This window comes from Malurus melanocephalus, unplaced genomic scaffold (assembly GCF_030028575.1).
Source record: "Malurus melanocephalus ecotype Western Australia unplaced genomic scaffold, MMel_1.1 scaffold_48, whole genome shotgun sequence".
Lineage (NCBI taxonomy): Eukaryota > Metazoa > Chordata > Aves > Passeriformes > Maluridae > Malurus > Malurus melanocephalus.
Window position 1 is genome coordinate 1982731 of NW_026623280.1, and position 15294 is coordinate 1998024.

Consider the following 15294-nt stretch of genomic DNA (forward strand, 5'->3'; position numbering starts at 1 on the left):
TTTGTGCTTAAACAGAACTTCCATCTTATTGTAAACTACAATGCATTCCACTGAGTCTTTTTCAGCAAAAAGTGTTTTGATTTGATGTTCAGCATTTCCCCTCTCTTTTTTAATCAAATGAAGTGTCAAGATGAAGATTACCTTAATCATGCCATTGGGCTGGGAGGGCTCTGACCATTTCAGCAGCAGAGCCCTGCCATTTTCTTTCTTTTCCACAGTGAAGTTGCTCAGACCACTGGGTGAAGCTTCCAAAGTGCGCACAGATGTCCAGGGGCTTGAAACCTGCCCGGCATTGTTTACAGCTACGACATGAATATGATATGTTGTGAAAGGTTTCAATCCAAATAAATGAGCCTGATGCTTTGTTCCCTGAAGCAAGAATACAGATGTTTGAGTTAGTTAAAAAAGTAATCAGCATCTGTGGTTTATGTCACTTGGAAAATGAGGCCTCAGCTCTGGGTCACTTCTGACTGCTTTGCAGAATACCCCATCTGGTTATCAGGATTTTTTTTTTTTTTTTGTGATTTTCCATGACTGAGCCTCAAACAGAAATTCTTAGCCTTTAAAAAAAATTACCTTTCATTATGGTAAGTCTTTGGAGCTAACTCCTTGGGAGTGCTCCACAGTCTGAATCTCAGCTAGGACGCAGCTTACGTTGGTTCAGCACATCCTCAGTCTGAGCTCTGCTCAATGAGGATGAAGGTTCCTTGAATTGGATTCAAGCATGTAAAAACCTGTGGTAAGTGAGGGGTGCCTGCCTCTAGGAAATCTTACACATCTTGTGTGTGGATCTGACATTTCATAGGGATGCTGTCCTGTTCTAGCTGCTTGGGGTACTGGAATCTGGATGAAGTCTGCGAATGCCACCGGGCTCAGCCAGGGCTGCAAGGACAGGGGCTGACCTGGAGCCACACCAGAGCACAGCCCAGCAGAAGTGCAGGGTTGGGATGCAGGCTGATGGACACCAGGAGGGGCCACTGGCATTCCAGCTCACCCCAAACAGCATCTGACACTCACCTGACCCTGCTCGGGCAAGGAGAGCCTCAGCACAAACTCTGATCTAGCCAGGAAGGCCAAAGAGCCATAGAATTATTTTGAACAGTCACAAAAGGCACAGTGCCCAACAAAGAACAGGAATAACATSTTCCAGTAGGAGACTGTGCAGATGTGTCTGATCAGAGGAGTGAAGAAAAAAGGGAGTTCAGCTGATCAATGCTATATTTCATCTCATTTTTAGTTGTACTTTTGCATGAATTACAAAGATCCCAAGAAGGGGAGCAYAGGGTTTCAGTTGCCTTCATGTGGTAGAAAGAGCTGAAGTCAATTTCTCTGTGTCAGTAAGTCGTATTAAGTTGTTAAATGCTAACATTTCCAATTGTTTAATATTTAAACATTTGTTAAGCTATCAGACTCAGAAACAAATTTTAAAGAAATATTAATTTCTTTTTTTAAATATTAAAAGTTAGATCATAAATATTTAAATAGTTATTTCCTCACAACAATGAGTTAGTCTTTTAGATAAATATAGCACAGCATTTGAATGACCATTATGAATATTAAATCTGAAGATGCCACAAGTACAGATTATAAACATACTTTTCTGATAAATGATTCCTTTTTTCTGTTAAACAGGGCAAACACTACCAAGATTAATAATGCAAAAAAGTATAATTCTTTGTTAGGAATTCCCAGCCATCACTGCCAAAAAAGCATAAGCTGAAATGCAAATAGCAATCACCTCGAACAGATTATATATAAAAAAGCTCTGGCTGCTGTGGGACATTTAGAGATATCTTTTGTCATAAGAAACATGGAAAGCATGTGGGCTATAAAGCAAAAACATATGTATATTGTCAATAGCAGCACCTGTTCAATTACAGTTTATTTCGGTATGGAGAATTTCGTTCAGCCCCTAGATGGCAATACTATCAAACACTTTTTGTAACATGAGTACTTAATGATTAACAACGTGCGTTCAGTCATCCAACATACTCAAGGCAGCCATTAAAAAAATAACAAACCTGATTTCATTATAGATTCTTTTAATAAACATTTATGGCTTAGATCCTTGAAAGTGGAAGCGTTTAAACTGCCATAGCCAAAAAACCTATACAGCCGACTGCAAAATTATGAACTGCAGGTTAAAGAACCACGTTTAAATCGAGGCTCATGCTTAGCATAAAAATCTGGCATCAGAAATTATGTTGGCACAAAACATGATTAAAATTAGCTTTACAATTGGATGTAGTCTGTATTGATAGTTTTTATGAGGACAGTTATCTATTAGGTTTTCAAAACAGAACTTTTAAAAGCCTAAAATTTACATTCCGTGGTTCGGGGGTGGGGATGGGAGGAAGGGAGCACACAGCATTAAATTACTGCCCCTGAACTGCTACACAGAGGCTCTCTGAAGGTACAAACACATTATTAAAAACATCAGACAAAAAGCAATGGCTCTGCTTTTTAATGAGCTGCACCATCGGGTAGGTTTTTGTGACAGCAATGCCACAAAACACTAGATTTTGTTTTTTAAACAGAAACACGGCATATTTTCCATCACCCTCTACCATTTTCCCACTAAACCCCAAGATTTAATTATTTACAATCCTCACTACACTTTGAAATGAAACAAGGATGGAGGGATTTCCTTGCCTGCAGTTCATCATGTTCTCTGGAGACTGCTCAACCATTCCTTCCAGGGATGACTTTTATCCCTGGCTCCTACAGATACTTCTTGAAGAGCAAACGGTTTACATGTATTTTTGTTTTGTTTGGTTTTGAAGTAAGCTCAGGGGATGTACTCCCAGAATACAGAGCCATGCTTTCTCCCCCTGCACTGCTGCCATTGCCAGCCGAGAATTTGCTCAGCTCAAAGGCTGATGCTGAAAAGAGGATGGATGGCAGACTCAGTGATTCATTTTAAGAATCACTTTATGTCCTCCCATGACATTTTCAGCCTAGAAATACTGTCCTGCTGGAATGGTCACATATAAATTGCAAAATACACCTTGCAAAGGATAGCACTGTAACTTTGGCTTTGGTGGGCAACGACAAAGCCTTAAACAGGCACAGGAACAAAATAATGTCTGGAACATTCTCCCAGTCTTCCTCTGCAAAGCCATAAGCTCATATATCCCATGTTTACACATGCTAACAGTCCAGATTTCATTCACCATTAAAAGAAAACTAACAAAATAAAATTTTAATGTGAACATTAAGATGTTCGTAGACTGACTGCCCAATGAAATACAATGGCCTACGAGCCCCTGCCCTCCTTTCTGTGTCTCCAACTGTGAAGCGTTCCCATTCCATCCATCAGTCATTAAATTAAGAATATTCCAGCAAACATTTAAGTATGTACAGTTCCACATTCCTYCTCTATAGCCCTTTCATTCTTGCCATATGAACACTACAGGAAAGGATACYTGAGAAAGGAGGGAGGTTGTGATGAGCCCCTGTGATGTGATCCCACCCTGCAGCCCAGAGCCCAGCCTTTGACACAACCCTTGTTTTTCAGCCTGGTCTCCTCTCCTGGTGCAGCTCTGCAAGCACCACCACTGCCCCAGGCAGGACCCCACCTTTGGCTTTGCTGTGTAAAAAGCTTCACACACTGCCAGTGGCAGCACAAGCTGTTAACAGCAACAAAYACACTCCTCGACTAATTCCACTTTTCTAACTGTAAATTAGGATAAAAGTCATTTAAAATAAAACCCTGTTTTAACACATTTTTCAAAACATGAAATGAGAGAACATGAATCATGAATAATGTATCMGTCAAGATTTACTTCAGATTGCCTTTTTTGTTTGTTTATTTTTTAATTCATGAACACAGAAGTCACTTAAAGTCTGGAAACAAATTAGCATAGTCTTTCATGCCATTCAAAGGCAGTGTTATCCATAATGCAAGGTGCCTGCCTTCCTCGCTACCTCTCGGTCCTCCTCCCAGCCACGGGCAGGGCTGCACAGCCTTCAGGGGTCTGATGATTTTACACTGCCTACTGTGATTGCTTTTGACTACTTGAAGKGCCCCTAAGGTGGCAACAGGGTCAAGAGGTCTTTGTAGGTTGAAAATGATCAAAAATTAGCATTGATCTGTAGCTGTCAATAATACTCTGCACGGGTGGACTCCCTGCACAAATGTTTAAACTGCACACAACTACACAACCTAGTCATCTTTGAATCTATCGATCTGATGAAGCAGCACTTTCCAGAGGTGTCACTCTGGGCTTTCCTTCTTCTTTCAAGGCAGGCCAGCTTACCCAGTTGCCTCGGTCTCAGGGCATGAGTTCAAAACGTGACAGACACATCAGAAGATCTCTGAAGCACTGAAGAGCTGCCCAACAGGCAGYCTGAGTATCTGTCCCTTCTCCAGGGGTAATCATCAAAGCTCAGCAAGTCATCACCAGTCGTGTTMAGGTTAGGCTCTGGTTTCTCCTCTCCCCCTATCTTCTCTTTGTACCATAATCTCTACTTGGCAGGTATCTTTTACAGCTGYATAAAAAGAAAGCTCATTCTTTCTGTGAGCCTCTAACTAAACCCTGTGGYGTCAGAAACCACCACACTGCTAATTGTAGTAGTGGCACAGGGACCCAAACCAGCTCTTTCACAACCCATGAACATAAATGATGGGAATGCAGCTCAGTAGAACATCCCCTTGCCTAGAGGCAGAGGTGAGGAGCYCTTCCTGGACAAGGGAGGAGAAAGCTACGGTCACCTGACAGCCAGAACATCAATCCAACCCTACTCTGATAAAAATTTTCAAATTCTCCATAAAGGAATCAGATTCCTCCACGCATGACAGAAACGAGAGAGAATGCTTGGGGGTTTATAAAGACACTCAGTTTATCCTCACCTTTGTCATTATCCTCTTATCTGGTTCCATGCCGGATTCAGACTCTTTGCCATTTTCTGCAAAGCACTGGCAGCACTTCTACCTTGCCTCTGATGCTCACTCATTTCCCAGATTATTTTCTGCCCCTGCCTTCACTCTGAGCGTTGCACTGAGCTCATATTCACATGCAAAAGCTAACTTGTCCTCTGGGCTGCCTTCCTTCTTGGGCTTATATCATGCACACTGTGTCTTTTCCTTTTAAAAAATCTACTCTGTTCCTAAAGCCTTATGCTCAGATTCACAAGGATATAACTTATGGATACACAAGTAATCTATGAGTCTATTCCTGTAGCAGTGCGGACTGGAATATAAATTATTCCCATGGTAGTACTGAAACATCTCAAAGGTTAGTCAAACAGAAACCAACATGTTATTCATTTAACCAGAAATTATCTTGCCTACAGGTAACCAGAATTTCCATTTTTACAAGAAATTGATGTTGCACTATTTATTTTCCTTCCAATTTATAAATATATATAAATTTTAGATTTTTCATTAAATTTTTAAGGTAAATTTCACTCTTAAAATGTTATAKTTTGAGAACTTTGCATTTCACTTTAGAATTTTAAAATTGCCTTTCAACACATATTTTTAATTTTAAACAATTATTTGATTGTTTGATATGACCCAACAGGCTTTCAATAGCAGCAAAATGTACCACACATACAGGTGATAGTTTTTATGGCAAAAAAAGCCCAAAGAAATTATAAAATAAAACTAGATAAATATTTAAGCAATTTTTTAAAGTTTGTAAACCCAGATATTTCCTTATTAAACCTGAAATAGTGTTTTAACATTTTTGCCCAGGGAACGTTCATCCAAACTGCATTTTGTTGAGATGAAAGGACACTCTTCCTTTCCCAGCCCTGAGATGGATTGATGCAGTTCTTTTGTTCTATAGTGGCTAGGAAATGACATAGAAATTCATTGTATYTGAGCCTGCTTTTCTAGAAATAAATGTAGGAAATGGTAGCTTAAAAATGTATTAGAATAAATTTACCTCACAAAGTAAAGCCCATAAAATGGTTTCTTATTAAAACATAAATGTTGATTACATGAWAATAAAATATTCTTTCCGTGACACTCCTGGAAAAAATAATGCCTTCTTTTTTTTTCAACTTTAAGAATGTTCTTGCAATTAATTTTTAAAACAAATAGYACTTTTGCCATCAACACCAGAGAACAAAACTTTTCTCCCCTCTGTGACCCCATGTTCTCATCCTTTCCTAACAGCATCATGATAGAAGCATTTTTAATAAAAATCCTAACTTGCACACCCTGTTTCACTTACCACATAACTGAATAATTTCCTGTGCTAACTGTTCTACATGGGCTTGTGGACTGTATTGGGAAGAAACCTTTAAAAGCAGCAGTAATCTAAATGAAAAGTATTCTGCAAGCAACAACAACTAATAYCTGATACAGAAATATTACATTGCAATTAATTTTCCTCCTTCCTGGCAGGGCACTTAAGGAACTGTGAATTGCATGTAGCTGAATCTGTCTCGTGGAGTTGCTGCCTATTTCCACAGTAGACAGTTTTCTTTCCTGGCACACCTGGGACCTGCTGCAGTCTCACCAGGCATCTGAATCCCCAGCTTTGACTTGAAAGCAAAGCAACACAAAGAAAACTAAGATGCATTGCACATTGAAATGAAATCAAATAAAATCAAGTTGGCCTTTGGGTAGCAGTACACTTTTAAAACACCAATGATGTTGCACTTTTGATGGTAAAACCTTAAAGAAACCTCTTTGGGCAAAGTCAACATTGCTGTTTCAGTGAGATCTCCTCTCCTCTCCTCTCCTCTCCTCGCCTCTCGTCTCCTCTCATTTTTGGATCCCCAAATCATCAGACACCTGTGTCCTGAGAGGACTGGGAGATGCTGTGTGTGCTTGTACTTGCTGGCACTTGAAACGTTTTTGGTACAAATTCAGAACTGCGAGAAAGATGTTTTGCCTTTCAACTCAACACATCACAAGATGATCTTTCGACTACGCCCTCTCCATGAAAAGAAAAATCCAGTTATCAGCCTTTCTTGAAATAGAGCAAAGTTCCAGCTTCATTCTTAGCTCAGTCGTGATAAACACGTCATTATTCTGGATAAGTAGATCTGTTYCTGTCCATGAGATGTCAGCACAGCATGTCCTTATCTTGGGCAGATCTCTGATGGGAAGGCTCCTGTTTGGTGAGACAAACCCCAGCCAGGTGCTCTCGAGCTCCTGAGAGCCTCATTGTGTTACTTTCACTAAAACCTCGTGTTCTGTTGTAAAGGTGACTGCAGAAATCTTCCTTTGTCGCTGCAAGCCCTGCTCATTTCCCATTTTCTATTGTCGTGCCTTAACAATGGCACTGCTTAATTACTTTCTCCACAATTGCACCCCAGGATTTGGCTGATTCCCACTGAATGTTATTTATTCCCCCCTCTCCTCATTTTTGACCTTTTTAATGTCATCAAGAGACTGTCCCCAGGGTMTGCTTTCACTCTCACAAGAACAGAGCTTTGTTAGGGGAAAGCTTCCTTGCAGTCAGCTTGAAATGTGACATTTAACTCAAAGGAAAGCCACAGAATAAGCCAACAAAATATTTTCCTGAAAGAAAACTGAAATTCTGAAAAAACTCCTTTTTTTCCTGAATAAAAATTCTGGCCTTGAAAATGTCCGTCAACTTAAAAGATAAAATAAAACAATACTTCCGAAGTCACTCCAGTTTTTCATAGAAAATATTTCATTCTGCACAGAAGAACAGAGACATCCCACAACCAAACTGCAATTCCACRAGTAATCAGGTGAACACAGAAAGATCTTGGCACAAAGCATTTTGTTTCATAGTTTCATTTTAAATATGAGTTGGATAAAAATGCTGAAATGAAGGAGCTCACCAAGTTTAGGACCTATTCTTTTAGAGAAAATTAACATTCTGTTTTTCTATCACAAACAGGATGAAACAAAAATTGGAATCACAGACCTATTCATGTGACAAAAAAATCCCAATTTTCATTCAAGTCCGGCTGAAAACAGACTCATTCCAGCCTTTGCCTGAAATCCTCTCCATTGGAATAGTTTTCCTGCAGGACATCCAGGTCCCTGTGGTCTTGTGGTACATGTTATTTTCCTTTGGGAATTGCTGAGAGTTTGGGGCCTCAGGATTTCTGGTTTGTAATTGTTTCTGTAGCTCTGCTTTGCCTTCTCATCACTGTTTGTGTCAACATCCCCCTGTGCCACCGAAAGCTCCTGGGTGCCACACTTTGCTGTCATGCTCCATGAAAATATCTCATTTATTTGGAATATTCCTTCTTCTCATACTGAGACTAAGCAGGTGCTCTGTGGCACTCTTAATTTTGATAATTATATCATRGTTCCTCAACCCCAGACCGTGATTTGGACAATTTCAAACCTCTCTATCTCTCAACATGCTCCAAAGGTTTTCCACATCCCCATGGCTTTCCCMGGCGTTTCTAAGCACCTCCTAAATCTGCAAAAAGCCTTTTTGATAAGGGGTGATTGACACAGCTTTCCATGCAAGGCCACACTGCTGGGGTATTTAATGGCACAGCCACAGTTCCCATGGGATTCTCCACCGTGGTTCTTCGTTTGTTCACATTTTTCACTCTGGCCCACGAGCAGAGCAGGAGCTGTCACGGTGCCATAAATAAAGATGACTGTGTTAAGTTGTTCCTTCATGAGTGAAGGGGGCTAATTTGGAATCAGTGAGATATGCAAATAACCTGTGCCTTGTGCTGCATTTATCAGCTTGTGTTTTCAGCTGYTCACACTTTGCCAAGTTGTTCCTCCTAAGGAATTCCTGGGTACCTGGACAGGAATCCTGCAGAGGAATCTCTGGGTTTAGGTAACAAAAAAATCACAGAATGAGTTGGGTTGGAAGGGATCTTAAGGATCATCTCATCCCACCCCTGCCATGGSAGGGACACCTCCCACTGTCCCAGGCTGCTCCCAGCCCMAATGTCCAGCCTGGCCTTGGGCACTCAAAGGGATCCAGGGGCAGCCACAGCTTCTCTGGGCACCCTGTGCCAGGGCCTGCCCACCCTCCCAGGGAACAATTCCTGCCCAATATCCCATCTGGCCCTGCCCTCTGGCACTGNTTTCTCATTTCTTTCATTATTTTTTTTTAAATTCATCAAACATCACTGAATGGCACCTTCTCAAAAATGTATTTCCATCTGTATTTGTCTAATTCCTACTAAGGAATATTGAAACCCAAAAAAGACCTTTTTTTCTGCATGACTAAATAAATCAAATAAACCAAAATATCAATGACATGACATTCCACTATAGACACCATCTAGAGGACGATGTCAACATGTTTTCCTAACATTAATATTTTATCTCTAACAACACTCACAAGACCTACTGTATAATAAAGCATAGTTTTTCACCTTATTTTCCCCCCCATATTTTTACACTTTAAACCATGTTTATTATTCCCCACAGTGAGAAAGTGAGGCAGAAGGAAAGAAGCAGCTCTTTTTATGAAGTAGATAGCTGATGGGACAGTTTCCCATAAACTTTGGTTTTAGTCAGTTCAAAGCTGACATCACTACTTATCCCAAACGTTACTTCTTGCTTTTGATAATCATGTTTGGTATAACAATCAGATTAAGTTTCTCTTCAAAATATGATAGGCTACAGCTGAACTCCACAAATATGTTTAACRTAAGTACCACATGTAGTGCTCCTGATGAGCAAAGACTTTCCATCCACTATTTGTTAACATTTAGGAGTGGGGTTTCTCTCATGGATTTATTCCATATTGTCGGCAGACAAGGCAAGAGAAAGAAAAAACACTGCTGCTGTCAAACAGCAGCTAGAGCCTAAGGGCTCAAACCTGCAAATGGTAGGGGGTACATCCTTAATATGGAGCATTAGGGGGTTAATGTTATATTTTTTCCTAATGCCATAAACTGTATTTYCCATTTGATATTTTGGCTGATGGCCAGAATCAGAACAAACAGAATCTGGACTGCCACATCAGTCTTCTTAGTCTCAAATATTTTTTCTCTTTTTCTTTTTCCCTACTAATGTCCAGGGTGGCAGGAGCTTTATAAACCAATGTAATGAAACCACAAATGTTTGTTTTCCATAAAAATTGATAATTTATGTCCATGAACTTCTCAATTTTGTTTTCCATAAAAACTGATAATTTATGTTCATGAACTTCTCAATTTGAGATATCTTATGTCACTCAGTTTTACTCTGTTGCAGAAAGAATGTGTTTTTGTCATGATCAAATATTTTGGCTTTTGGTTTCATTTAAAGTTTTCTTTTCCAAGAATTCACGTTGCCCTTCTGCTACATTTGTGACTTCAAATATCTGTGACATAAGACACCTTCTGCACCTCTTTCCAAATACATTGTGTATGATAATATGAGGAAAAGTAGCTCTGAATACTGTGAAACTTTTTTCATCTGGTCTTAAAATGGCATGGGTGCAGCATCTTAAAGTTTCTATTTTCTGAAAATTTGAAAAAAGAGAGTTTGGCTGTAGTTTTGGTGAAAGGAAGACAGAAAGACTCCTTGGTTTTCCCCTATAACAGCGATTATTTTCAATTTTCGCCTTTGCACAGCTCAGCAGCCATACCTGAGAATGAGAAATATAAAGAGAAAAAAAGAGTTTGAAGAAAATCTTTAAGGGGACTTGTACAAGGACAATCTGAATCTTAAGAGAGATTGTAGGTGAACTCCCACATCAGTTTCCTTGCAAATGCCACTGAATGTCAGTTGTGCTCCATAAAATAAAGACTTCGCAGTTATATATGGCTTTTCATCATAGGATCTCACATCATTAATTAATTAAGTCTCAGGATATCCCCCTGTGTTCCTGTGTGCAGCTTCAGGAAACTGATTTGTTTAGACCCCATTTTACACAGGTAAAATAGACTGTCATATTATTGCTAAATGCAAGCTTTATTCCCTTTTCTCAATCATTCTGAGTCCTTGTCTCTCTCACCCAACACATGCAAAAAAAGAGCAGTTCTAACTGCTGCTAAGTAGAGGAAGATAGCACAGCCTCCAGGCAATTCACAGCTTTAAATCCCTKCTTTCTGCCAACACAATGGAAAATAAAAGCAGCATTTTAAAGGAGACTAAAAGGTTCTTACTTCCTATTTTTTTATTCCCTTTTCTCTGCCCTGTACTGAACAGTCCTAGCTTTTCATTCAAACTTTGTCTGCTCTGTATGTAATCACTTCTGAGAGACATTAAAAGGTAAGCATAAACAATTTAGTTGGAGCTACATTATAAAGGCCAGAGTTGTGTCTGAGTATGTGACTGAACTTAAAATGTCACCTTTAAAATGAACTGAGTATTTWAAAAAAAATGATGGGCCAGAAAATACTAACCCCTGTCTCTCAAAAGGCTTTTCTTCACCAGGTTTTCCATTCCTTCCCTCACTGCTTTACACTTCCTACATGAAGATACCTGCTGCCAAGCAGAGACTGGATGAGAGTAAAGGAAAGTATGCAGGTGACCATCAGGGAAAAGWGCAGTTCAATTAGGCCAGTACAAACCAGGAAAAAGAGATTTGCTCTGCACCTTTTTGTACAGAGCAGTCGCCATCAGCAGAAGGCCACAAACACGCGCTGCTTATGCAGGGAGGGATGCCTGCTCTCTTTTGTGTGCCTGGAGGGAAGTTCAGCCTATTTTCTGAATATTAGCAGGGGATATTGATCAGACACACATTTAGGTGTACTCTTCAGGGACATGTTCCTCAGCAAAGCACAGCTTCCCATCAAAACATTGACAGGTTAAGCAGACATCTGACACCTTYCTTCCAGAACTCAAGGGATGTTTCCCCAGTTTTGGAGTAGGGGACTGCTACCTGCCCCTGCAGGTTGTATGAGCTACTGGAGAGTCTCAATGAGTAGCTGAAAAGTCCCCAAGTCACTTGATGGTAAAAAAMCCCCACAAATCTTGTTTCCCATTGCAGCTGGTATGGATTGCCTTGCTGCTGAAAATAACAAGGTCCAAAGAAGAACAAGTTATATATTGCTGTGTCCCTTAGCAGCGATGTTTGGTCATATGAAGGCTTGGAATCAACTTCACGCTGAGGAAAGGCTTGAAAAGAAAACAAGAAAAAAGGGTGGTAATAAAGTTAGGTAGAGTAACTGGGAAAGAATCTGCCTTCGGGTTTAAAGTCTTGAAACCAAGTAAAACTCACATGATCATGGATGGATGAACATCCAGACCCTCCCATGATCACATGGCTTCAATTCCCTCTACTTGAAGCTTATAGGGCTCACTGTTGGGAGGAAACTCACCTTGACACAGCATATGAAGCTGTGTCTGCAGACTGCCCATTCCCATTTTCTATGCTGTCAGGTGAACATTAAATTCATATACATACACAGAAAAGCACAGAAAAGACAGCTCTGTCTGCTGCAGTGGCAACAAGGAAAGCAGCTAGAAAAACTTCACTTTGAAACATTAATGCATAAATAAAACAGAGTCTTTAATCATGTCCTTTCATATGGTCACACATTCATTAGTCTCTCCTAGTGTGGGTTGGGCTTCTCAGTGCAAAGCTCCTGACAAAAAAAACCCTGAGCTGCTTGTGGCTTTCTTTGCAAGATGAGGTAGTCAGGGAAGAGATGAAATATGTAAATACAGAAACATTACTTGAAAACTGAAGCATAACAAGCTTAGTTTGGATTCTGTATTTTCCTTGGATATTTAAGTTACTTGGGGAATTTAAATAGATCACATAAGCTTAGTAAAGAACATATTGTGCTGATTTCTGAATTGAAAATGCCTTTGCAGCCCATTATTGACTCCAGCATATTAAGTTGTAAATCCACTCGTTTCACTGTCTCATCTATTGATTAGCTGCAGGTATGCATGTTATAAATGAGCAATCCAAAGAGAAATTACTACAATTTAGTCACTTTGGGAMAGAGTTGCACATGTATTTAAGTGCTCAAATATGAGGATAGGCACTATGGGAAAGAGTCACAATGTTCTCCTACATTCTGACYCAAACCTTGTGGAGCTACTGTCCTCAGTTACTGCCTATTTTGCTCMGAGAGAAGGAGGTCTCTGCAAAGGGAAAGTCTGTTGTTGATGCTGAACCTCTGCTCTGAAGGGCCTGTCAGAGATGCCTCACTCTCTTTCAAGACAGATTAGACAGACTGACCKGCATTTGCCATCCAAAGTAAGTTCATAGAATTCACAGCTGTGTTTTTTTTTTTTTTTCTTAAATTCATAAAAGACTCAGAGAGAAATAAAGTAAGTGTCAATATTTTCAATCAGCACACAGTAACAGACCATACAGGTCTGCTCTTTTTTTTTTTCCTAAAGTGAAACAGAAAACCATTCATAGCTTCTGAAGTTAAACTGCAGCGGTTTCAAAACACTTCAAAATCCACKCAAGCTTTCATTTGCCTTTTCAAGGATCCTGGATCAGGGTCTTTATAAGCAGAAGAACAAAGCTAAATGGTGAATGTAGAGGACACCCAACCAGAACAGGGATCTGCTTCAGCTAATCTGAAGTAAATATCGATTTAGTTAATATTGAAGCAAACGTCCTTCTGGTTTCCATACACAGGCCAGCATGTTGGAGATGATGTTACTCAAGTGTGGTTTAAAATTTCCATTAATTCCCTCAAATCAAATAACAAACAGGGATTCGTTAACAAAGCAATTCAAGGTGTAGTGATGCTTCTACGTGGGACTAGAAAAACTGCAATCTAATAAAGAGTTGTTGCAAATTTTTGTCTCAGAATTGTCCTATTTTAAAAGTTGCATGGTCTCAACTGTTTGTCCTAAGAAGCAGGACTTGACAGTATTTGACATCAGGGCAGCTAGAGCTCAAACTGTTGTGTTACCTGGTGGAAAAGGTGATGTTTTCTTTCCCATTTGCTCTCAGAGTCTCTATTCAGTTTTTTTAGGCCTGGACTTTCCAGTGACATTAGGCACAGCACTTAAATATGTTACTGTCTTAAGCTACAACTGTAGTATAAATCTCATGATCTATTGGTACATCATGTGTCTAGTATTTCTAGCATAGACTAGTATTAGAGAAAATCTAAATTATCATCTGTCTTGAACCCCTGAAGAGAAAACAATAAAAAATAATTTTATTATACCATAATGACAAGAATAATACTTCATCTGGGAGAAGATGTCTTCTGACTTCTCACTAATTCTTTTTTAAAGCCTGTTGAAATATAAGAGTGCTGCAAAGTTTCATTCATTTTGTTTGTGCAGGGTAAAGTTTTCTTTATAGCAAAAATACAGAAAATTTATCACTGCAAGAAGTCCACTTCCCTCACTCTTTTGCAATATTAAAGGTGCATTTGCAATTCTGATCTTGTGGGACAATGGTAAACCTGGTGCCTTTTTTGCAGCCACTAGAGTAGCATCTCCACACTGAATGGTATATTTGTCACAYGCTAGGAGCTCTGCTCTGGATGGTAAAAAATATAATTGCTGCATTCAAACCTGCAGGAAATGGTCTTAGAAAAATACTTGRAGCAAAATTCAGGACCAAAACAAGTAATGATTTGTGACATGCCCCAGCAGGTTAACTAGATCCTGGGACCTCTGYACATCTTTCTGTGGTGAATATACAATTCCTCAGTGTCCTTTTGGCACACAGCCAACACACTCCAGGGGTCCCTCTGAGACACCCAAGCAGTCACATCATCTCCATCTTAGGGTGCTGTGGGCACAGAACTGTGCACAAGACAAACGTGCCACATGGAGGAGGAAGGAGGAACAGCCATAGATTAGTTTGAATAGACAGCCTCAGCTGCAAAGTCAAAGAGTTTGGGGTTGTTGTGCTGCAGGTCCAGCTGCTGCTCTTGCACCAGCCACAGGGTGCCTTAAATGAACACGAGTGGGCGCCTCCCAAATCTTTCCCTGTGTAGCTCCACAACCTCCAGTAACACAAAGCCTTTACCTGACCAAAGCAGAGTCCTGCCTGCTGTAAGGACTGCAGGACCCTCAGAATATATGGAAACATAAACAAGGTCCTAATAAAAATCTGAAAAACACACTCTTCTACTAGGATGGAAACTCCTTCTTCCTATATCACCATGGTCTGTAACTGTGCTCTTAGGAAGAAAGGCTTGTGAAGGGAAAAGAAGGGAGGAAGAAACAGTTTCCACAGTTTGGGTTGCAGGAGTAAAACAGCCTAAAGGTGCCAGAGGTGTAACAGATGATATTTGGTACCCTARAAGATGTAACATGGCACCTGCTAAYAAGGTGAGAAACATTTCTCTGAATCTGCCAGCAACTTTAGTTGGGGCTGTTGCAGCAAGCCCTCTGCTTCATGGCTTAGAAACCTTCTTTCCACGCTCATAGTTTTCCTTGCTGCTCATAAAGCAGTCCAACCAGTATATCCTTTCCAAATCGTCTGGCCTGGCAGATGCTGTAGAAGGGACATCTGT

General features: G+C 40.1%; 1 protein-coding gene across 2 annotated transcripts in view; it reads right to left on the bottom strand.

Annotated features, from left to right (window-relative positions):
- USH2A (usherin) overlaps positions 1-15294 on the bottom strand; it is a 367630-nt gene that overhangs the window by 27359 nt on the left and 324977 nt on the right. For both annotated transcript variants that reach the window (XM_057365137.1, XM_057365136.1), the window contains one exon: positions 142-369. In XM_057365137.1, coding sequence (XP_057221120.1) covers positions 142-369 — 228 coding nt within the window. The remainder of the gene's footprint in view (positions 1-141; positions 370-15294) is intronic.